At 30.2% G+C, this 26218-nt stretch overlaps 1 protein-coding gene across 1 annotated transcript; it reads right to left on the reverse strand.

The window, feature by feature from the left end:
* Positions 1 to 2756: 2756 nt before the first annotated feature.
* On the reverse strand, positions 2757 to 25474 carry LOC136969282 (dnaJ homolog subfamily C member 4-like). The gene is made up of 6 exons (XM_067263395.1): positions 25339 to 25474; positions 25170 to 25263; positions 19268 to 19464; positions 11069 to 11227; positions 10092 to 10178; positions 2757 to 3074 (listed from the first exon to the last, which is right to left on the reverse strand). Exons 1-6 carry the CDS (start codon positions 25407 to 25409, stop codon positions 2978 to 2980), a joined length of 705 nt encoding a protein of 234 aa, XP_067119496.1. The 5' UTR covers positions 25410 to 25474; the 3' UTR covers positions 2757 to 2977.
* Positions 25475 to 26218: the final 744 nt, after the last annotated feature.

Genomic DNA, 26218 nt, shown 5'->3' on the forward strand with positions numbered 1-26218 from the left:
TACATAATTATTTTTGATATACTCCAAAGTTTTATTTGAAAAAACATACTCAAGAATATGATATTTTCGTTAGAGGCCCCAAAACCCAAATTATCGCTATAATTTCCTTCATACGCAAAATGTTAGGCATCTTCCCTGATCCACTCTATATGTATTGATATATATATATATATAACAATACATATGTGTATAATTTTTTTGTTTTAGAAAATAGTAAAAAATAAAATTGCCGAAGTTTTAAAGTTAAAATAATAAAAGCAAGCATCAGCAAAGAATAGGTACACGCAAAGGGCCAGAAAAGTCAGATTAAACTGAGGCGGGAAGACGATAAAAGCCACCAATACCTGGGCCATGCCTGTTATAAGACACTGCTGGCATCATAAACTAAACCCAAGCTGATTTTGACACTAGATCGCAAAACAAGAAAACTTACGACGATGCGCTACATCCTCGTAGTGACACTGACAGACTATACCTACATAACGGGGGATAGAGGTTTATTGCGAGACAAACTGTCAAAGAAAATCACGCTGGCTGATTACATCAAAAACGGCCAAAAGGAGCTGGTAGAAGTGAGAAAAGAAAAAAAAAAATCGAAGTTCGAGAATAAAACCTGAATATCATAGCAACTTCTTGAAAAAGCGAACAGAAAACTGGCATGGCAAAACATTGCACCACACTAGAGATCAAAGGGAAGAACGTCGCCAAAATTTGGTAATAGTTAATATCAGGAACACCAAAAATAGAAATCGAGGATTTAATCCTAGCGACCCAAGAGTGGGTGATCAGAACAAATGCAATAAAAGCCAAAATTGAAAACTCATCGGCTGACGCAAAATGCAATTGTGCAAAGAAATGGTCGAAACAGCGTATCACATCAGTTCATACAAGAAGATCGCGCAGACTGATTACAAACAGGGAGATGATACAGTTGCCAAAATGATTCATTGAAATCTTTGCAAAATAACGAGCAATTATTTATTGTGATATCGTCAAAATGCAGTGCTGCAATTTTTAATTAATTTAAACCTACACCTGTACATCATGCTTTTCCTTTAACAATGGAGTCGTGCGGGTCATCTATCTAACATCTTTCAGGAAAAAATTTCTGAACTGAAACAACATGACTTCCGGTTTGTATCGGAAGTTGATATACAGTTAATCGGGGCCTCCTGCCCCTAAGGTTTCCATATCTGGTCTCGTCTTTCTCTCAAGAACAGAGATAGACAGATGAAAGGAAAGACAGACAGACGGACGGACGACAGTGGGAGTTTATAGGTCTACAATTTTTCAAATTGCAGCCCAATAATGTTCCCTCCGTTACGAGCTGATGGGAACATTAAATCGAAAAAATAGAGGAAAACCCGGAATTGAGCATGTATTTTTCAAATGGTGCAATTATAAATGTCGGTTTTCTCGGCAACAGTTTGGTGAAAACTGCCCACTTGTCAGTGGATGGCTAGTTTACGTTTCTGTCTAGTTTCTTTTTGTCAGGTCGAGTGGTGGTGATGAGAGGGGTCGTCGGTAAGGCGAAGGCAATAAACGAGCAAACGACACCATTTAAGAAGAAAAACGAAGATTTAATAGATAACAAATAGACGGTTACAATATCCAACATTGAGTATCTATCGACTACCAGGAAAGGGGCGAGAGAGTTTACACGATTGATCATCACTTAAATGTTTCCTCGGAGGTTCGAATCAGTCCTTGATGTCGTCGGCGTATACAATTATAAAAAGTCGCGACTAGATACGTAACGCGCACTTGGTATAGGCAAAATCGGCGATACTGTTCCTCGGTCTATTCCTAATTGTCACAGCCCAGAGGTTCGACAAGAGACTCCCCTGAAGGGGGAAGAAGCGGGCTTTTATAGATTCGTCTTGGGAAAATACGTCATGTGATTAAATGTTGTCGGAGGTAAAGGTTACTTTAGGTGTGAAGGTTATTTTGGTCCCTTGAACACCTTTAAAGTGATGAAATCGGACGTTTTGTAAACTAAGTCTTGCAGTATGAGAATGAGTGCTTGGATGGGTGAATGTTTACATTCAAAAAGGGGGGTTATAAATTTTGATAGTTGAAGAGATATTTGATCTCTTCCGGGCGATGTTGTTTTAACGGTTGAGTGACGAATTTAGTTAAAATGTCGGAAGTTTATGAGAGAAGGGAAAGATTTGGTTTACACATAGCTCTGATCTCAGAACTTAAAAATTTAAATTGGTTTTTGCATTTGTATACATTATATATTATTATGAACAATCAATTCTGTATCAATAAATACTTATATAATCAAATTAAACGGGAATAAACGATCTTTAATATTGACTACTTATAAAAACCATAAAGTTTTGTTTTCAAATGTGCAAGATTTTAAAAAAGGTCAACAGAGACATGACACTTAACGGGTAAGACCTGAAGGTGTCAATTAATTACATGCTCGATACCACCGCCTTCAGCTGCAATACAAAGATGTAGTTGTGGAAGTTCGGTTCTGGTCTCTTCGTTTCTGTAACTTTAAAAAACTTAATTTTTTGTTTTGTTTTCAATTTAAGGTTTATAGAATCAATTGGAACCCTTAAAGCTATAAGATTGATTGCTTAATGTTAGCTCCACTTATGATGGAATGAAAAAACTTTTCCTTAGATTCTTTACTTTTTAATTCGGATTTAATGTAACTTGTTAGAATCAACCCCTCCATGGCATGTTGGTCAACTTTAAATATTTGGAAAAAACCACAACTTGACTCCAGTTAATTGACATTAAGAATTTATATATTGTAATTTTTCATAATAAATTAAATATTAAATTTTAATTAAATTAAATTTAATAGTCTTTTAACATATTGTCGTATTTACATAAAACTTCTTCCTCCATTATGGAGCACTCATTTTGAGATTTGTCTCATAAAATATTTATATTTGCTAAAATGTATAAATTACAATAATGAAATATTTACAAAATTTTCATTAAAAATATAAAATCAAGATTCTTCGTCAGTTTTTGGTAGAGAAGCACTTGACTTGTTCCTGTTGAGTTTGTCCTGCATTTGAACTATTTTTGTGGCATCTCGTCCATCACTAAATAAAAAAAATAGAATATATTTATAAAGAAATAGAATAATTATTCTTATACAACTGATTAATTTGAAACATTTTAAAAATATTAAAGTTATTCATAATTATTAAGAAAATAATTTTTGTTTATATCTTATAACTAAGTGAAATTTGAAAATCACAAATAAGTCTTTTTCCCCCATATATTTATATTAATCATTAATAATTTTAAAATTAATTATTATTATTAACATATTAAAGAAATAATAATTTTCTTTATTTTAAGATAAATTTTTAAATAAATTAACTGATTTAATTGCCTAAAAATTATTTTTGAAGTAATCCCAATGTATATATATATATATATATATATATAACACCTTATTCTTGCTGAGAAATGTAATTTATTACATTAAATCAGGCTGAAAACGTTTGTTAATGTAATAAATTACGTTTCTCAGCAAGAATAAGGTGTTATTTATACGTATAATTTTCTGAGTACTTGAAGATAGTAATCCCAATGTGTCTTTAATTTAGTCATGAAATTCAGTTTCATTTTTGTGGATGAAATGACGAATGAATTATATATTACATGATTAAAAAAATCAAACACCACTTATACTTAAAACCACATGATAAAAGATCAACAAAATTTAATATCAGTAATTTTAAAAATTTGTCTATTTTTTTTTTATTAAAATATTTCAGTTTAGGAATGGTTGCATTTCTAATTTTTACTTGCTTAGTGAACTAACTAGTTTATTTTGATAAAATATTTTTAAATGTATGGGTACACTAACAACACACTAATTTAAACAATTACTTCTTTATTAGAGAATCGCAAAAACTTACAAAATGCATTCCTTACAATCTGCACTTTTGAATCTCTAAATCAAAAAGTACAATCTACCTTGCACTTTTAAATATTAATAAAAACAAGTGCCTTAAATACTGTATATTCAGGGCTTAAAGCAGTCATGGCAGTGAAAAAAAGTGAGAAAAGAGAGTTCACACTGAAAAAAAGCTAAAAAAGCTAATAGTGTTAAAGTGAACTAAAACAGGCGTTATTAAAAAAAAACACACACATTTTGTATCAATAACATTGCATATGATATTAGATTGATTATTAAGTGGACTGATAAGATTAAATATGAAAATGGTTAGGCTGAGTTTATACTCCAGAAAAGTGATCAGTAAGACTGCATTAAGCCAGAACAGGCCTGCATTAAGTTTTCATGTGCCCAGTACGGAATTCCCACCATTACACAGCAAAGCAAATGGAATAGTAACATAACTACCAGAATGTGTTTCCATATAATATGCCACATTTCAAATGTCATTTATTTCAAGGTACATTTTTTGATTTCTTTATAAAAAAAATGTAATTAAAGAAGAAAAGAAAAAACTTCTGGCAGAATCAGTGGGTTGCATGTTCATTACATAGCAATACCACTAGTAATTGTGACTCAAACATTTATTTGGTAATTTTATCAATATTTTTTAAATGATTAAAATAAAATTACAGAATTCATTACTGGTAATACTAGTCTCCAAATCTATTCCCCTGAGTACAGTAAAACAATTTGTTAGTCATTTGACCCACAACTGATAGAGAAGAGAGTTTATGAAAACAATGTGATTAAATGTTTAGCAGTTTGTTGTCCTTCACAGTAGGGAACCGGCAGAGTCTATTACTTTCACGGGAGAAAATATACAAAGCTTTCTACTACCCTCGAAGTTGAAAAATAATACAATCCCATGAAATTTAACAAATCTGATGTCAATAAGTAAATGATGAAATTATTTATAGAGTTGATATTTGATAAGTTTAGTTTTTTGCATTTATAGATCAAATTACAGAAATTATAAATAAAAATCTCATTTTTTAAAAATTAAAAATCATAAAATTTCACTTACAAATGATCAAGACGCAATGCACGCTTTTTACGTTTATAATCGCTTTGTTTTATTAGACACAGATATTATTCCTATATAGTTTTATTAATCATAATAAATATACATTATGTATAAAATTACATTAAAATAACACTGTAATTAACGTCTAAAATGAATAAGTAATTGAATCGAGTCTCGCCTCCATATTAATTGATCACGTTGCATCAAATTAAATAATTTATAAAAATTAAAATAATACAGGCAGTCCTCTACTTATGAACATTCGACTTACGAACTTTCGAAGTTACAAACAAAGCCGACAGATGGCGGGTTAACATGAGCGTGAGTAGAGTATCTAGAAAATAATATTTTTTAGTTTAATAAAGCATTTTATTCGTAAAAATGCTTTATTAAACTAAAAATATCGTCATTTCTTAATGTAAACCCATAGACCACGTGATGACAGTCGACAGAACATGGTGGCAATGACTCGTGTGTCGCTACTCTGATATCTAGGTACTCTAAGCGTAAGAGGTAGGTGAGAGGCTCTTAGTTGAGTTTGGACTATAGTCGTGTGTCAATCATGTGTGATGTCATTTGTTTACTATTTGTTATTTTTTATGTACAGGCAAGTTTATTTTTGAAGTTTTACTTTAAAAACATTTACAGTACATACATATGTACTGTACATTTGTAGTTGTTTTAAATGAGTAATTTTAATAAAAAATGTACATGTGATTGATTTGAATTTATACTTCCCTTTAACAATCTTAATTCAACATTATTCAAGTAGCCTAAACATTACATAATTGTAAAAACAACATTGTATTTGAGTTTTTGCGCCAAGCATCGTCTTTTCGAGTTACGAACTTTTCGACTTGCGAACGACCGCTACGAACGGATTAAGTTCATAAGTAGAGGACTTTCTGTAAATACGTTTATAAAATAATTGGCTATATCTGTTTGCAATGATATTGTAAAACACATTGTACTTATAGTTTAGCATTTCCGATAATATTTAATTTATTTTTGAATTTTAAAATATAAGAAAAACAATCTTTTAAATTAAGTTTTACACATTTATATCTGCAACTTCAGATAATACAAATATATAAGAATCCGCCAAAAGAAGTTAATTAATAATAATTAAAATCGAGAAAAAAATATAAAACTTTCAAGGTAAGGAAACTTGTAAAAAGTCAGGTATGCGATCATGTGACGCTCATCTTCCCACTTTTCGTAACTAAACAGTCGAGGTTGAAATAAAAGCCTAAACTCCAGTAGAAGTAAAAACATGAGTTTCTACTGTTAGTATTAAATAAAATCTATTTCTTTCTTTTGTCCACTGCACTTAAATAAATACAAATGCTAAAAATAATGCCGCATAAAAATCACTCTTAACGCCGAAGTAGAAGTGTACTTTGTCTTAATGCAGTGTGATTGTATCAAAGCGCCGCGGAGATCGGTATTTCAGAAGAATACAAGCAAGGAGAACCCACACGCAAATTCCTACAGCATGTGCAGAGTATCAGGCTTTGGGAAGCTCTTCGTTTTGTTAGTCTATATACATGTACACTACATGTGTATACGACAGTGCCTTATCATGTCACGCACGGTCCATAAGGTGTATGGGTGCGTGCTGGTCACTATTTCTCTCCTGAGCACATTTACAAAAAAAAAATTTCACATGGAGAAAAGCTAAAAAGAGGGCTATGAAAAAGCTAAAAAAGAGAGTCACTTTAAGCCCTGTATATTAAAAATGTGCATTACATTAATGTTTTAGATTTATTCAATTTAAAAGGTTGAATTTAATATCAAAACCCAAAAATGAAAAACCATTGTTCAATGTAGATTTTTTAATCCTGTGAAAATAAAATTAACTTAACAACACAAAATATTTAATAGAATGAACATTTGAGCCATTTATTTTGAAAGTGACCTAAAAAAATCAAGCTAGCTATTTTAATATTTACATTTCTACGTTATCTTTCCATTTTGAAACAAATAGTATATTTAAAATCACTAAGATTTTGTAAAACGAAAATTAGCTGATTAATAGAATGATAAAAATTTTTATTTTGAAAGTGGCTTAAAGTCCCATTTTGACAGTTGCAAACAGATATGGAGTATATTATGCAGTAAAATTTTATGATGAGAGCTTTACATTTTATTATTAATGGTATTGCTCAATTAACTCAGATAATGATTTTTTTAAATAATAATAATTCCAGTAAATATAATATATCAACACAAACAAGCAAGTAAGAAAGATTACCAATGTGATGCAAAATTGATAATGATAACCCTACTGTGCACCTGCAATCTACTTTTTTTGAGTTTCCTAATAATTTTACACCCCCCCAAGAAAAAAAAAATTGCTTAGTACAGTATACAGAATTCACTCTAAGAAAGGAATGAAATCATAAATCAACACCAAGTACAGCAAATGTTTTTGTTTATGTATTTGTAGTTTGATAAATCCTTTGTAATAGCAAATTAATAACCATTAACAATATTACATAGAAAAATTAATTTTTTATAGTCCGTCTTGGCAAGATCATTTGTTGCATAATTCATTGCAGATAAAATGAGTGTTCTTGACATAGTAAATTACAATGTGTGGATGTATTTTGAGTCTTGCGATCCTTATTTCTGATCAGTTTACAGGCCTGTAAATTGGACGAAAACATTTATTGTGATGAAAGTTATTGCTGGATAAACATGAATGGTGTGTTTTTTATTTTATCGTCAAATCTCGGGGGAGACCAAGAAACTTTAATAATATTTAGTTGGCACCAATGTACAAAAAAACAAGGCCAATTGCAATGCTAAAATACAATGATTTAATGGATCTATTATACTATATACCACCTGTACACCATAATTATTTTAAATCTCTCCCGCATATGAAAATTTGAGAAGAATGAATAATTAATTGCAAAATATTAATTTTAATGTAACATTTTTTAAAATAGTGAATAAAAGTTGAATATTTTTAAATTTTATAACATTAAATAGTATACATTTCTTTTTATTTTAAGGGAAATTTATTTTTTCCTCATGGACTTTTTTTCTAATTCTTAAAAAGGCATATTTCATTAATTTTGAAAGTTGCTTAAGTCCATTTATAGCCATCAAAAACATATTTTTAAACAATGTTAATAATGCTAATTGGGTTGATAAATTATACACCCTTAGAAACACAAAAACATACTACCATTTTATTAGTTACTAATATTTTAATTATATTTAAATTGATTAAAATGCAAATCCTTAAATATCTCGATTTTAACATAAATGGATTTAGGCCACTTTCAAAATAAATGGCTCATATCTGCTACAGATTGACCACCAATCTTCTAGCAATTGATGATCTAGCACCTCTAACCTTTAACATGAACACTTACATGAGGGACTACATGAGTTCAACAGATTTCATTTAGGAAGACCAAGTTTGATGATTGATAGAAAGTACAAATGGTAGATGACGTATATATGTCAATGGATAGTGACCGACATAAAGGAAAAATATTTTAAAAGTTTAAATGTTATTCATACAAAAGAATTAGTGGAATACTACTAACTAATAATATTTTAAAATTTCCTACAAAACTTATATTAGTCAATAAAAGAAACATTGCAATAATTAATTTATATATAAAAAATTAAAGCATGTTGAATAAGGATTTTTCATAGCTTAACAAAGATAAGTAACAACACATGGTAAAAATAATACAGGAGGAAGGAGAGTAACAACTGATGATGAAATATGAAAACATTTTTCAAATTCATTTACTTTCATATATCATTTTATCTTAGATTTTTTATTTAAAGTTAAGCTTTAAATTGATTATCTACAATATGTTGTTGAAAGGGAGAAGAGAGAGAGAGAATTATTTATTTCATTTATATCCTCATTTTCTCTCTTTTTAATATTGGGTTGTTCAGAAAGTAATTTCGTTTTTTCCATAGAAAAATAAACGCAATATTCTTATAATAAATAAATATTTTATTGAATTATATAGTGACCATTTTGGTCAAATACCTGTTGTCATTGTTTCTGGTAGTAGCATGATTTCACATTCATAAAAATTTTGATCGTTGTTTACAAAAAGCTGATCCAAGTGATTTTTGACATTGTCATTTCAAGTAAATGTCTTAAGAGTTAAAAAAAAATTTGTATAGACTGGAACAAGTAATAATCTGAGAGTGCCCAATCTGGCAAATATGGTTGGTGTGATAACACATCCCATCTAAGCTATAACAGTTTCTGACAAGTTATCAAACTTGTGTGAAATTTGGCATTATGATGTAAAACACTACACTTTGTTTGTTGATCAATTCTGGCCTTTTCTGTTTAATGATATTACTCAATTTGTTTACTCAATGGCAGTACACTTTCGAAATCAATTGTTAAATTGTCTGGTAAAAGCTGAAAGACAAATTTCTTAAAAATCCCACCATAGAGAGCATCTCTCTCTCTAATAACTTGTGGAACCCATATATCAAGCTTTGAGACGAAACAAATTCGTTTGAAGTAATAATAAACGATTCAATTTAACAGATTTAATCTCTTAGTGATTTCACATGTTATATGGCAGATTACTTCAATCGGTACCTTTATTTTGTTTTCATTGGCTTCAAATGGCCATCCAGAATGTGGTGTATCTTTGATATTAAAATTGCCAGAACGCAATTTTGTAAACCAGTTTTGGCACTGTCTTTCTCTCAACACATCATCTCCAAACATGTACCACAATTTTTTTTCTTGTTTGAACAGCATTTTGATTTTTTAGTTACAAAAAACCAAAATATGCCGAAAATGATGCTTTCGATTTTCCAAATTTGATGGGACACCGGGAAAAAAAAAAAACTGTACAGAATCAAACAAAAAATTTTTTACAAATAAGCCTTAAAATGTCAGCCATCTAAGTATATAATGACAATGTGGTTTAAAATAAAATTGGCTGGTAAAAATACACTTAATTCCTCTAGTAATAAACAAATGAAATTACTTTCCGAACAACCCAATACAATTCTTAAATTAATTTATAGAAAAAGTTGAATTTTAAAACTGAATCTACAGTATATTTTATAATAGTTGAGAATAATGTAAAAAGTTAGTTTACAAAAGTGCATACTTACATGGCATTTAACTTAACATCAAAATAAATAGACTGAAGTTTTTTATCTTTTTCATCCAACTTTTTCTCAGAAAAAGTCATACCTAATCTAATTTAATAAAATATTACTTCAAAAAAGGATTCATTTTATTAATCATAAAATATATAAATTTAATATTTTTAACAAATGACTTTTAATCAGAATTAAAGCTTTTTCTCTAAAATTATTATTTTCATTTAAGACACATGAAATATCTGTGTTATGTATAAAGTGATTAGTAGTATATACTATTTTTGTAAATTTATAATCATATATATCTTTTCAAAAAAATGTCTAATATATTACAAAAAAGAAAAAAAACAGTTCTCTTTATTCTAAATTTACTACTAATTAAACTAAATTTAAAATTTCATTTCTTTAAAAAGGAATGAAATCTAATATTTGTGAATACATAATTAAGAATTTTCATTGTTTTAAGAACTAGTTTCAGTCCTGTTGCTAATGATGTTAAAGGAAATATAGTTATAAAATATCAATCTATCCATAATAAACTATAGACTAAATTAAACTTTATTTATGGTTTTTTATAAATTATACATTTAATTGTGATACAATGTTTAATAATTTATTATTAGTGAGGTTGTGGCCGAAGTTTTCATCTCTAAAACGTGAATGTCGAGTGCTGCTATCTTGTAAGCAACATTAAGTTCACATTTTAGAGATGAAAACTTCGGCCACAACTTCGCAATTATTTCTAAGTTAAATACGTCTATTTTAAATTTTTGTTTATTTATCATCATCTTCACTAAACACAAAATATAATAAAGTTATCCAAAAAAAAAAAAATCTGTGTGAATACAAAAAGTATCAATTTTTTTATGAAAATAAATTTGGTTGCATTGAAGAAATGATCAGATTCTTCTATATAATATATTTTTTTTAAATTAATTATTCTTAAAAAATATATTCCTAGATTTAAAATAACTAAAGAAAATTACCTGAATGTAGCAAAATGAACTAAAGAACCAAAAATTATTAAAATAACACAACCAACAACGACATAAACATTCTTTATCCTTTCTAAGGGAGGAGAATGTGAATAACTATGATTTCTATAATAATTGTGTGTTTCATTTTCTTTGGTATATTCATTTTCACTAAAATAAAAAGAAAATCAAATTAGTCTATAAGTAACATCAATTTAACATTATAAATGAATTAGCATCAAATAATCAAATGGATATTCACATAATAATCATCAATACCATATACATATTAGTAATAAAGATAAATGTCTATAAGCTATCCAATATAAAGCATTTTTCATGACTTATCAGCAATTCAAATACAGTCAAACCTGTTTTTATGCGCTCTTTTTATGTGCGATTTTTTTAATGCGAATTTTTAATTTATGCGGTTTTTTTGTGCGATTTTTTATTTGTGCGGTATAGTTGGCGACTAGTTTCGTGCGATTCGTCATGTCTCACGTTGACTTATTATAGCTAAATAAACTTATTATAGCATAAATGCACTTATTATAGTAATATTATTGCATGAATATGCGAAAAATGAAATAATTTACTTTTTAAGTCAACAAAACACCACCTGGACAAAAATATGTAAAACAGACGATAGACCAGACGATGCAGTCAAGTGCTGACATCTGTTGTCAATAAATTCTATTTCGTACGGTTTTGAGTTATTTTCTATGTGAGACTTTTTTTTATGCAGTCCCTGTTGACCGCATAAAAAAAATATTTTTTAATTGTCTTGCGAAAACTATTTTTTACAGCCATTCGTGAAGTTTCGTGCGATTTTTTTTAATGCGTCTTTTTTAATGCGGTCCCTATCCCCCGCATAAAAACAGGTTTGACTGTACCTTCAGCTTACTTTTATTAACCTTGTAACTCCAGCAGTATATTTAACTAGTTAAGTAATGCTGCATCAGCGTGTAGTTGGAACGAAACTGCTCGCACCTTTATTTTCTAGATTATGAGGGAAAAAAGAAACACAGAATCATTCGTTCTCAACAATATATTTGATTTCTATTGGATCATTAAAGGTACAAATATAAGGTCAGAATAAGCCATTAATTAATTGCTATGCAAACGTTTCATAAAATTCTGCTATCACTACGGGCCTTGGACTTACAATAAAGATCGCTATGAGTCAATCTGTAACTCTTTAAAAATACTGAGTCAGTTATTTTTTTTCACTCGACTCAATGTAACATAGGTAAGACCGATATAGGGAAAAAGAGACAGCTATCTATTTTGACTTTTGGAAGAGTTAATCCCTGTGATTTATGTATAGTCATCGAGTATGCTAAGGTAAGGGGAAACTGTCTACGAGATCGCAATATACTGCCATCGTTCGAAGAGCATATTATGGGGATTATTGGAAACAGATTACCATAGATGAAAGGTCCCCGATAGCTATCTAATTCCACTAAAATAAACAGAGGTAGAGCTGGAGGGCGAGCATTAGGAGCATATATAATGTAGCGTACAGTTCCTAGTGAACCATTGACGAGACCTTTTTGCACCCATAAGTTGACTCTCAGCAGGAATCTGGCATTAACTGAGAGATGCAAATACTTGGAGAGACCAAGAGCCGAGTCATCTTTGGACGAAAGCGGGACAATATCTGGAGTGTTTTCAGATGCTATATAAGCAAGAGAGCATCCAGTTGACTGCAAGTAGTCTTTGTTGCTTTGTTTAACTTGCTCATTTGTTGGATATAGCTCTACTGCTGTTTGGAACTGATCAAGTTCATCTCTGGATAAATAGACTCGATTTCTTGTTGTCAGAATGTTCCGATATGTATCAGAGACATCACCCAAAGCTAGATGTTGTAAGACATCTGTGAAGGAACTATCTGTGCTATTTTGTCTATGAGAATTACTAAGTTCAATGAACTTCTCAAAAGAATCAAATGCAAATGTAATGTAATATCCCAACAGGGTCCCTACCTTGTTGGGACATTACATTGTAAAAAACACTCGAGTAGAGAGGAGTATCTTTAACAGGAGGAAGCTGATGAAAATCACCAAACGGCTCATCTTTCTCAGGGTTTATCTCCCTCAATCTTCTCTCGATCATGTAAAGCATTCTTGCACCAATCATTGACATTTCATCAATGATGAATTTCAGCGACTTCATCTCAATCTGGAATCTCTGTGCAGCTTTTTCATTTAGAGATCGAAATTTCGTACTAACGATAGGAAGACGAAGAAAAGAATGGATCGTAAAGCCATCAATATTGATTGCTGCTGCTCCCCGTTTTAAAAAAGAAAACTTTTTAAAACTCATTATTCTATAAAGATTCTATATATTTGTTGTTGTGTATCTAGTTAGCGATAACATTTACCTTACAAAATTACCATTTTACTGCTTGTCATATTTTCTGACCACTAGATGATGCTTCTACACATGTGTGCAGGAAGCGACTAACTTGACTTCATGCATTCCTTGTCAACATTATAACTCTGGAATGAGTCGTCCTAGAAAATTTCATCAAGATCGGACGACTCATCATCACTCAAGGATGAACTGATTAAAATTTCAACTCTCAAAAATGATCCATAATGAAGAAAAACCCCCTATCTCCAGTTCTAAAAAAACGGATCATTTTTGAGAGTTGAAATTTTAATCAGTTCATCCTTGAGTGATGATGAGTCGTCCGATCTTGATGAAATTTTCTAGGACGACTCATTCCAGAGTTATAATGTTGACAAGGAATGCATGAAGTCAAGTATTAGTCGTCACTATGTTCTGACAATAAATGATAATGTTTTTGACCTAATACTATAGGTCAAAAACATTACCTGGACTTGGTCCTCTAATAATTATTTTTGTTTCAAGTCCAGATTACATTTCATATAAGTACTTTTCATGTGGTAGCTAAGGTGTCCCTATGATTGATACAAAATAATTTTTGGTTGGCTTTTAAAAATTTCTAACATTTTATATTAATCGTTATTTTTATTTCTATGATTTGTAATTATTAATTGTTGTCGTTTTTATTTTTTTGTGAGTGCTCTCTTTAGAACACTTTTTAATTTTTAAATTATTTCCATTGAATTTGATAGGTTTATGTTCATTTTGTTTTAAATGGTGTACTTCACTGAGGAAGGCCTTTGGCATTACGTCAAAAATGTTGCGATTTATTAAATATTCTGCTGAGTTACAAGATGCACGGTTTCTTTTGCCAACAGATTTCATTTGCATATCTTACTTGTACTAGAAGACAAAGAATATGATGATTCTCTGTAGGAAATTTTGTACAATAAAATAAGTAATAAGAAATGACATCTTTTAATTCATAAAGATGGACTAAATATGAAAAATTCTAGGCAACAGCTGTTTTTAAATTACAATACACTGGGATACTTGGTGTCCAAATTCATAAATGACAGAAAGATAACATATACAGTAAAAGCTCAATGTAACAGATCACCATGGAACCAAATAAATTGGTCTGTTATAATGAAAGTCCATCTTATCACAGTCCAGATGCCAAAACAATGTCTTTTTTATCTCATTTCAGATGATATCTTACCACAAATTTAAGGGGATTCTGCTGTATATATACTAATATTGATTTGTCCATTACTGTATATTGATATTGCAGACAATTACTTAACAACTGAAAAATTTTGTACACTAAGTATACAAGCCATGTTTTTATTAAACTTGTAAAAATAATGAATAAAAGTATTATTTTTACAAGTTTAATTAAGAAAAATCTCTTGTAATTTTTCTCTTGCTTTCCAAATCTCTGAGATTGTCTGCTTACTCAAGAGACATTTCTTTACCAACTGCAGCTTGAGATTTTCCATCATCTCCAACCTGATGAATTGTATCTATTTTTTATGTTAATCTAAAACTTTGATTCTTTTATGATTCATGGCTTTCCTTTACACAAACCCAAACTTGTTGCTCATAGAGAAAATGAAACCAAAATTAGACAATGTGAAAATGTATGCTAAAAAGAATTAAAAAGAATTTTACATTATTTTTTGCAAATTAAGTATATAAAACAATGACTATGATGAAATAAAGTGGTGACTAAATAGTCCATAATAATGAAAGAACAGTGGTCTGAGAGACCTGAAAAATACTCTCTAGTAACAGGAGTCCATTATAAAAACTTATAAAATTATTATAAAAACTGTTAAAGTGAATGGGTTTTCTTATAATTTTCCTATATTGGCTAGATTGACATCAGCCATCTGTAATAATGCAGACTGTTACATTTAGCTTTTACTGTACAATAGTAAACAATGTTGAAAGGAAGGTTGAGAAAAAATAGCATATAACACTGAAAACTAATTTATATCTATGCCAGTTCTAACATTGCTAATTTGATTTATAAAAAACATAAGGTGAGGTTATCTCTAACATCTATTCAAAATGTCTTAACTACACAGCTTCTGATTGCACCCATGTATCCAGAAGCTTTAGCACAATGCACAAGTGATATACATAGTTTCTAAGAGTTGTATATAAAGTAAATGTGATTCTTTCCTATGTATCAATGTTATTGTTTCAGGGAAATAAAATGAGTTTATTATTGTTTATGTTTAGCTGCTTCTAGCACTGTTTATTAGAATAAATACTGCAATTATAATAAAAAACCATATTAGTCATAGAATGGTATTTAAATTTAGATTTACTTCTGTTTGGTACAGCTCAATTCATTCCAAAAGCCAAAAACTAACTACATTAAAGTCATTTTTGTTTTATTAAACTTTTACTGTTTCAATGTTACATACTTGACACTAGTGAAATAATAGACAAGGTTTATGAGAAGATATTTATCATCATCATACTTATAATTTCAATTGAAAATAACAACACAAAGTAATATCTATACACCTAGAAATTATACTATGAAGACATCTCAGATGTTCATAGAAAACAACATACAAAATATACTATAACAGAGCTACAATCATACACAAAATCACAATAGACAAGACAGCATTCATTGACAATCAAAACAAAATTACATAAAATCATACACAAACACCCATAACATACAAACTGATATACTGAACAAAATCAGTATATACTCAAAACTCACAAAATAAAGCATCTATGGAGAATAAATAAGGTACTTATTTGTGCCAGTAGGCCTTTCTTGCACAGGCATCACATCATACACTACACAAGTTGTCTAGGGCTTCACAATAGCATATTACACTATAAAAGGCTGCCATACTAAACACATCAGAAACTCAGGAAATTCTTAAACACAATGTACTGTACCTACATCAACAATACATAAATTACTAATTTGTTCTGTAGTTATGCCTTGACTAGGATTACCATTCAACCCATTTTTCCTGGGTCAGTCCCAGTTTTTGATAAAATGTCCCAGTGTCCCACTTTTTACAGGAAATAGCAAAGTACGTATATGGACACAGTATGACATAAGGAATTAGCATAATGTTCCAGAATGAATATCAACTATAAATCGATGATTAATGCACTGGTGATTTTGGTGATTTTTGTGTTAAGCTTTGGCAATTCTGTTTCTATCTGGCAACCTGTCCAGCAGTCCTGATTGGACAGATACAGTTCAGATGTAACAGTTTGAGCATCTTATACTACTCAAAGATTTGTAGACTGCTATAATTTTTATTATTGTTTTTTGTCTGAATAATGCCAAAGCATAAGAGCAGTACAAATATAATATTAGAAGAGAATTTCCCTTTATTAAAATAGGTATAAATAAAGATGTACTATGTGCATTTTGTAACTAAATTTTCCATTTCACATGGTGTCAGTCAGACAGTCAATCATATAAAAATGAAAACACATAAAAGTACTGTTCAAAGTAAGGTTTCCAGCAGCAATATAAGTAATTTCTTAAATGTGAAAACCTGAAGCGAAATAGATAAACAGTTATCACTGGCAGCACAGAGACAACCTTTGCTTATCATACAGCAGTGCAATCACAGCTTTAAGTCCATGAATTGCACAATTACCATTGTAAAAAAAATTTTTGATGATAAATTCAGATGTTCACAGAGTGCTAGGCAATCACTAATGTTATTGTGCCATTTGCAATAAAGCAGATTAACGAAGATCCGAAACAAGCTTGTTTCATATCAGTGTTAATCAATGCATCAAACCGCTTGGACAAAAAGTTAGTGCCTCCAGTCATGAGATATTATCATCATGCAGAAAAAAGGAGTTAAGGTGAAACTGTGAGATTTAGTTAATTCAGGTGGTAAAATTTCAGAACTTATTTTCTTTTGTGTTGGAAATGTTAAAGAAGTTTGATCTCCTTGAAAAGGTTAGTTATATCAGCAGACAATACAAATACAAACTTTGGTGGAAAGAAGAGCAACGGAAAGAATAATTTGTACTTCAAAATGCAAGAAAACACTACCAACAATTTAGTTGGCATTGGTTGTCCTACCCATGTGATACATAATGCTGAAGATAACTGACGATCTGTAGGTAGGCAAACAAGATTTACCAAGATTTCCACATTTATTGTGTACGAATTGAGGAACTTGAATTATTTTGCAAATTCACCAATACAGAGTATAAAACTGTTTTGGGTAACAGCAAGACAAGATACCTCTCTCTCTCTTCCCTGCAATCCAGAGAGTAATTGGCCTTTTCCCAGCATTAAAGTCATATTTCCTTTTCAATGACAAATGTCCTGTCAGTCTAAAGAATTTCTTTGAGAATCCACTATCACTTAAACTTCTACATTTCCTTGCTAGCCAGTTAAAGACTACTTCTGACATGTTGAAAAGCAAGAGATTACTTCATCCTTTACTTCAATTACTGTTATCAAACTTGTGGAAAAGTTAAACTGCAAGAAGGCAGAAAAGTTTCTTATTACTACTGTGAGAAATCAGTTGCAGGAGTTAGAAAAAAAAAGGGTACATAACAGTTGAAAAGTTTGAAAGCTATGCAATAGATTTCTATGAAAAGTGCATTGAATACATACATTCAGGAGTGGTGTACACCATCTCTCATTGCCTCTCCAGTCTATGGATTGGGTCAATTTGAAGAGTAGAATATACAAGAAAGCTACATCTTCATGAAGAAAGTGTCATCAAATTTTACTGTGAACGAAGAGGACTTACTTGATAATTTTGCATGTGTGAAAAAATATTGTGAAAGCAAATTTGTAGTGTGGAGTGAATAAAAAGATCAAAGTGTCAGAGAAAAAGGTTGATATATTTGCCTATTTTACAAAGCAGGATATAAATGCTGAGAATTTAAAATGGTTAGTTAATTTTTGTTTGGCACTGTCAGGATCCAGTGCAGGTGTTGAATATGTTTTTTTCACTAATAAATGCACTGTGGACAGACAGAGGGGGGAAAAAAAACACACTTAAAATTGAGACAGTGAAAGCTTTAACCATTTTAAAGACTCATTTTAAGGATTTCTCTTGTGCTGAGTTCTATGTCCAAATATCAAAAGAAAAAATACTTCTTGAATGGGTCCATAAATCTGATAAATAGTCTGATGAATCTAACATATAATAAACTTGACTATTATATATTTTTTAAAAGCTGCAATTTTTCTAATTGTCTTTGTGAATATTTTTTTGTAATATAATTGTTTTTGCAAAAATAAATTCAACTTTAAAAAAAATAAGACATTATGTTAGTGTGTGTATTGTCATATTAGTATGTTATTTAAAGTGCAACATATTATATTTTTATTTATTTTTGATTTTCTTCATTTTTAACATGTCCCAGGTTTTTATAAGTAAAAATGTGGGAATGTTTCAGTTTTTTAAAAAGACATTATGGGAACCCTAGCCTTGACCCATGTCTGGCATAGTGCTAGGAACTATGCCAGACTTGCTATATACTGTGTAGAATGCACTCCATGAACATAATAATTTATTTCTAAATCCATTTTCATAACAAGTTTCTTAATATACTAAACTGAACTAATTTTTTATTAGTAGATTGCTAGTTAAGAAAAAAACTTTGTTTTTTCCAGTCAAAGAAATAAGTATGATGATATGAAATACCTTCTACAAAATATTTATTCAAAATAATATTAACTTATTATAGTATTCATATTCATTTTAAATGTTAAATCAATAAACTGGTATACATTAAAAAATATATTCTAGAACAGATTCATACAATGTATAGATTCATCTTATATTTCAAAATTTAGTAGAGTAATATGTTAAAATTAAAACCTACTATGCTCTATAATAATGTGTACAATTAGCAGCACTACTGGAGTAACCATTTCTTTTGGATGCTTCATTCTGTTTTGAAACCAAACTTATATCATAACGACTTCTGGTTTCTGGTCTAACTAATATCACATACGCTTCATTTAACCGAACAAATTTCTCATGTTGATTTGAAGCATTTGGGTTTTTATCAGGATGCAACTATACAAAAATATTTTTTTTTTTAATCAAATAAGCATAAAAATATCAAAATTAAAAATATATAGAATTTGAAATATTTTATATAAAAACAAAATTATTTATTGCTGTAAATAAAATTAGATTCTACAATTACCAATTTATTTAGAAGACATGTTAGAACTAAAAAAAAAATCAGTTATCATAAAACATGTATGACCAAAACTTACTCATTCTACATCTTGTTTTGTTCCATTTTATGTCTATAATCTTAATTCTAGTATCAAAATCTTGAAAATTCAAATTCTATAACTGTTAATTTCAAATGTTGCTGATGCATTCCATTAATGCACAGATTTTATATATATATATCAAAAGCAACAAGTTTAATAACATCTCATTTATGATTTTATATATATTAATTAATGTTATAAAGAGAAAACAACACCTTTCTTAAATTCCAGCAAAAGTTTAACTATATAAAAATGTTTTCAACTGATTTCATCAGTCTTCTTCAGTTACTCGAACAAAAAAACAAAAAGAAAAGAACGAACCAAATTCAAATTTACAAAATCACGAGAATGCGCAATCACGAGAATTCTTTCCAGACTATGCAAAAACGATGTACCGATAAACGGTGAAAAATGCAAATTCTTGACAAAAAATGCAGATTCTTGACAAACTATATATAATATCACAATCCTACGTTATCCAATGAATGATTTCCAAGCAGACGATAGCCTATCTGCGTCCCTGTGGTTGATGCAATGGGATGTTAATTGTGCCCTATATATTTCTAATTTCTCCAAATGTCTAAAATGGCCTGTTTAGATCTAGTGGCTTTTATGATGGAAGCACTATCCCAGTGTACCGTGATCTCCTGTTGCTTAGCAAATGCTGCTAGGACTGTGCTGTCAATTGTCCTCTTAACTGATTGCTTATGCTCTTTTATTCTTTGCTGTAAACCACGCAAGGTGGCCCCAATGTACACCAGATCGGATTTAAAACGTTGGTCCCTGATTGGAATTGAGTACACTCCTGGTGTACTCAACGTTTTAAATCCGATCTGGTGTACATTGGGGCCACCTTGCGTGGTTTACAGCAAAGAATAAAAGAGCATAAGCAATCAGTTAAGAGGACAATTGACAGCACAGTCCTAGCAGCATTTGCTAAGCAACAGGAGATCACGGTACACTGGGATAGTGCTTCCATCATAAAAGCCACTAGATCTAAACAGGCCGTTTTAGACATTTGGAGAAATTAGAAATATATAGGGCACAATTAACATCCCATTGCATCAACCACAGGGACGCAGATGGGCTATCGTCTGCTTGGAAATCATTCATTGGATAACGTAAGATTGTGATATTATATATAGTTTGTCAAGAATCTGCATTTTTTGTCAAGAATTTGCATTTTTCACCGTTTATCGGTACATCGTTTTTGCATAGTCTGCGCAATCACGAGAATTCTTTCCATTCTCGTGATTTTGTAAATTTGAATTTGGTTCGTTCTTTTTGTTTTTTTGTTCGAGTAACTGAAGAAGACTGATGAAATCAGTTGAAAACGTTTTTATATAGTTAAACTTTTGCTGGAATTTAAGAAAGGTGTTGTTTTTTCTTTATTATACCAGTTCCAGTAGGTTCGTTATTCATTTAATTAATGTTATTTGTAATATTGTGTTTTATGCATATATTAATGTTAGTTTTAGTCATCAGATGTATTGTAGTTTGTTTTATTCAGTTTTAGTTCTTCATATCTCTTCATGGGATTCTGATAAAAACTATCAATCATTATTATTAGTTTTAATCTATTAAATTATTAGTTTTATGTTACATGAAATGTTTGTAGAATAATGCAATGAACAACTTTGGTCCCATAAACAGATGTCTAGAAATGACATGATCTTATTATGTGCTAAACAGATCTTATTATGCTTCAATGTTAAAGTCTATGATTGTAAACCCTGTAGATCTGTACCTTTGTAGATGGAAGGGATGAAATTCAGCCTTGTACAGAATCAATCAGACATTTGCTTGCAAACAATCCACATTAGCTAGAATTACTTGGTTGATGGTAGATGTAAACTACAATATACATCTCACTGAACTAATGAGAAATGTATGCCACAAAGGGATCAGCACACAAAACTTGCATATGAATAATACTCATTGCACAGCATCCTGACATACTGAATAGCTGTTTTTTTCACTATGATCAGCATATGATAGTTTAGTGCTTTACAATTTTCAAAAAATCCAGGATCAAAGGATCAATTTGCTTAACTTTCCTGGCTTAAAAAATAACTTTTATTAAAAATCTTATAAATATTCATAATAAATAAAATTGTGTAGGGTGTCATCTGTTATAAAAAGTTTTATAACAAACTCTCATATTATTAATTATTATAGAAAGGCAAAAAGCTTAATTATGAAGGTAGTGATGAGTTTTATAAAAAGTTGTAAATGCTGATAATGACCAAAATCTTTAAGTTCGACCCCTCTGAAGATGTGACATGTGATCATCCACTAATCTCCCAACCCCTTGATCTACAACCATCAAAATTTAATAGCATCAATGTTATACAAAAACTACTGTGCCAAAATTCACTTTCTTAATCTTTATCCCATCTTGAGATTAACTGAGATGGACACAGACACACACAATTTTTTCTGTTTTTTTTTTTTACTTTTTTGGGTTCAGGTCATCTGAAAACAAAGTTTTTGCAAAGCAAAAAACGCAGAAAGTTAAATTTGACACAATTTTAATACTTTCCCTTGTAATGTATATGTAACAGCTAGGAAAGTAAACACCAAGTCTTCACTTGGGTTTAATTACCTTGATGTAAATTTATGTATACAAACTGCAATATTGAATAAATTCAGCCACCTTCTTATTACAACCACTATGAGAAGGAATAAGAACTTATAAAAACTAGTTTTTGAAACAATATTGACTTCAGTAAATAATCTGTTCTCAGTATTTTTTGTTTTAGTATTAAAACTAAATTTGGGTTCAGTAGTAAACAAACTATTGTAGTATGTTGAATGTATGTCCTTTCATTTATTATTTTATATAAACTGATGAGATTTTAATTCAGCTGAAAGCATTTGGAGTCACTCATTAATTACATGTACAATTTAGAGTGGAGAAGGATTGTAAATAGTAAGGTCCTACTATGGCCTAGCTAAGATCTAACATTTTTTTTTTCTATTTACAAAGTATAAAATAGAGAAAATACAAAGAAGAAATTCTATGCACTAATCCTTACAATTATTATGTTAAAAAGTGTACATTTGTCATATTTGAAATTCGTGTTCCTTTTACAGCTTACACACAAAATATTACCATATCTAAAATAAATTAAACTGTCACTTAAAAACAAACAAGAGTCAACTCTGGTCAGAAAACAACAGAAAATTTAGTCCACCTGATCTATTGTTTTGTAGTTTGCTCCTGCATTATCTAAATTAAATTGATTTCAATTTTTTAATTCATAGAATACAATCTGATAAATGTGGGTTCCTGTTATAGCCTACTTGGTTCTTGTGAGTATAGAACATGCAAGGCATTATGAATTTTTTTTTTTTTTTTTTTAGTAACTGGTCCCTGTTCGGGCACCAGTTGTAAAGTACTATTTTAGTTTACAGGTTCAGTAAAACAATATTTGCCAGCAAGATTTCAGTAAAAACACCAAAGTAACCTAGGATCCAGGAATTTAATTTGTATAAGAATGAAGATGATTTTGTATATTACATTCAAAGTGCTTTTTTGAAAAAAAGTAATAAAATGTAGTTGTGCTGTGTTAAAATAAATTGGTGTTGTGACAAATCAATTTTTAGTTGCATTTTAGTTATACAGGCTAATACATGGATATAACAACAAAAGTAACCTTTGGTCTGTATTTCTTTTAAATTTCAGTTTTTTAGGCTTGAGGAATTGTTATCATTTAAGTTTTGCCTGAAATTTTTTAAAAAACATCTGCAAAATTAATAAAAATGTTTCTTATTACAAGATTTTATGAAATTCATTTTCTTCGTTTGTATCTATGTATAAAATCAAATCTATCTGTCTATCACTTGAGAATGACTGAATACTTCTCAGGCTGTAGAATGTATTTAGGATAAATTTTGATAAAAAAAATATAATAGATACAGCCAAAAACAATTTAAGTTTATTTCAAGTACGCATTCGCTTTCCATATATAAGGGAGGATGAGGTAACTTCGGCATGATAAGAATAAATTAAATTTTGTGTAACAAATACTGCTGTAAACTGAAACAAAACCATTATTATCTACCAGAATGTAACCTTATCATAGAACTAGCTAAAATCAATTTGGAAATAAAAATAATCATAATAATAATAACTTTATAAAAAGATAGCAATTGCCAAGGTTGCCCCTGGTATGGAAGCAACTTTGGCAAATGTAATGAGGCAAGATAGGCAGGTATATAAATTTGTGTTATTAACAATGTATAAGTTGAAATTCACTATTAAAACAAAGAGATACAAGCCCAAAAATCTATTTAATATTATAACAATGAAATACAAGTTCAAAGGCATATTTAAGTAAAGAAAATTAAAAAAAATTAATTACAAAAAAAAAAAAAAAACATAATAAATGAAAACATCCTAATGCAAGTTAAAAGCAATATAAATAAAATTAGTGAACTCAAACAAGCAGTAGAAATGAAATATGCTTAACAGCAAATTTGTTTATGCCCTACACATATTGCAAATAAATTGAACAAACTCATTTTCCACATGTGTACAGTCCATAGTTCACACTTGTAGCACATAATTCACTTTTCCCAAGTACTTCCACATTGTTCATTGCATATGCAATAAGTGTTTTCATCATCATTTTCAGGTTCTTTAGAACTTTTCTGCCCCTTTCCTTTAGTGAACTTCGAATCTGATTTCTCCAAATCCATTGCCCTTCTGCAAGTTCCTGATTTTTCAACTTTAGCCTTGGCTTCTAGTGTGGCTTTGTATGGGGATCCAGTTATTTCTTCTGCTTGTTGTTGTTTGCGGCCAAATCAAACCATAGCAAAACACGATCGGAAACAAGATTGGCAACACTGCCGAAGATGCCTCCGATAGTCACGATTTAGAAACATTAAGCAAAACCCCGAGAATATGATACCAAAGCCACAATCTGCCACGTGAATAAGTTAATGTTTTATCCTTCTAACAGGAAAAATAACTTTCATTACTATGGAATTATAACAAAACGTACCAATTCTATATAAATGGAAACAAAATATAATAAATTGAATGAAGCATACGACTTATTTGATATTTCAACTACGCTTGTCGGAGAACAACACAGACACCACACTCAACAAGCCGTCATTAGAACTCAACTGTCTAGCCTCTAAAGAGAGTCTCCTTTTAATTTTTTATATAAACCTTTTATGGTTAATGTAACCCTTGGTACCAAGATGGCGGCTCATCTCTGATTCCAGTAAGGAAACAGTGGGACGTACGTTTTAACCTAACCTATTCTAAAAAATTACCATAATTATGAGCAACCAAATTATTAGAATTGGTTAGGTTAGAACGTGCGTCCCACTGTTTCCTTGCTGGAATCAGAGACGAGCCGCCATCTTGGTACCAAGGGTTACATTAACCCCTTTGATAGTGTGCTTTCTTAACCGATACTGAAAGATACAATGCAACGTGTGGCACAACTGATGGGTTAAAATAAGCAATTAATTTCATACCTCCTTGCATAACTTGACATACGCTTCTTTCACTTCTTTAGTCGTAGAATTATTATTTATTCCCAGAACTTCATAATGTGTTTTGGCTAAAAACCTAATAACAAAAAGTAAATATACACACTTATAAATTTTAACGGTAATTTATAATTTACGTTCAGTAAAACCTAACCTATTGAATATAAATGAGGATTGACTCTTTAATTTAAAAAACAATCGTTTGTTCAATTGGAAAATATCCATTTTTTATTTTTACCCTGTAAAAACTGAAGTCACATTTGCCATTAACAGCTGATCGCCATTTTAAATTCTACTACACCGTTTCTCCACTAGAGGACGCAATGGTCTTTAAATTTGCATATTTTATATTATATTACGTTAATATTTTAAGTTAATAATTCTAACCTTATACATTATTTCTATACTTATAATACCTATTTAATATTAAAATAAAATTTAAATCTTTAACTATACAATTTTGAACACGTATATTAACTGAATAATGAACCTCGTGCTCTGCACTTCCTCCTGAATGAGATAAAGATGACAGATTGTTGTATGCGTATGTAATAAATCCTAGGAAAGCCACTCTACAACTTTTAAAAGAGGAAAGACAAGTTTATTTAATATTGCGTAATTGTAGCTGGTTATTGAATATAAAAGGTCCGAGATTAAGCTGTTATGGAGTAAAATGTACCAGTATAGAGTCTCTGTAATCCGACATATATCGGACCGGCGGGCGTCGGTTACAGCAAATTGTCGGATTACCGAATTTCTTGTACAGCGGGGCCGGTTTTGGACTGCTGGCCGCCTGCGTGCTAGACATTTGGCCGCCCCTATCAATGCTGATCGCATGTAAATTTACAACCTAACCCAACCCACGAGAGCCTACTTGTTTGTTTCATATGGTTGACAGGAGTAAAACAATCCATTAAAATATTTGATATATATTTATTTTAACTTTATTTAAATCAACCTGCTTCGTAGATAATAGGTGTTTTTGTTGGGCTTTAATTTGAATAAAATGTAGACCTATAAATTTCCATTGTTGT

The sequence above is a fragment of the Centruroides vittatus genome, unplaced genomic scaffold, assembly GCF_030686945.1.
Source record: "Centruroides vittatus isolate TY-2023 unplaced genomic scaffold, ASM3068694v2 contig_1776, whole genome shotgun sequence".
In the NCBI taxonomy this organism is placed as follows: domain Eukaryota; kingdom Metazoa; phylum Arthropoda; class Arachnida; order Scorpiones; family Buthidae; genus Centruroides; species Centruroides vittatus.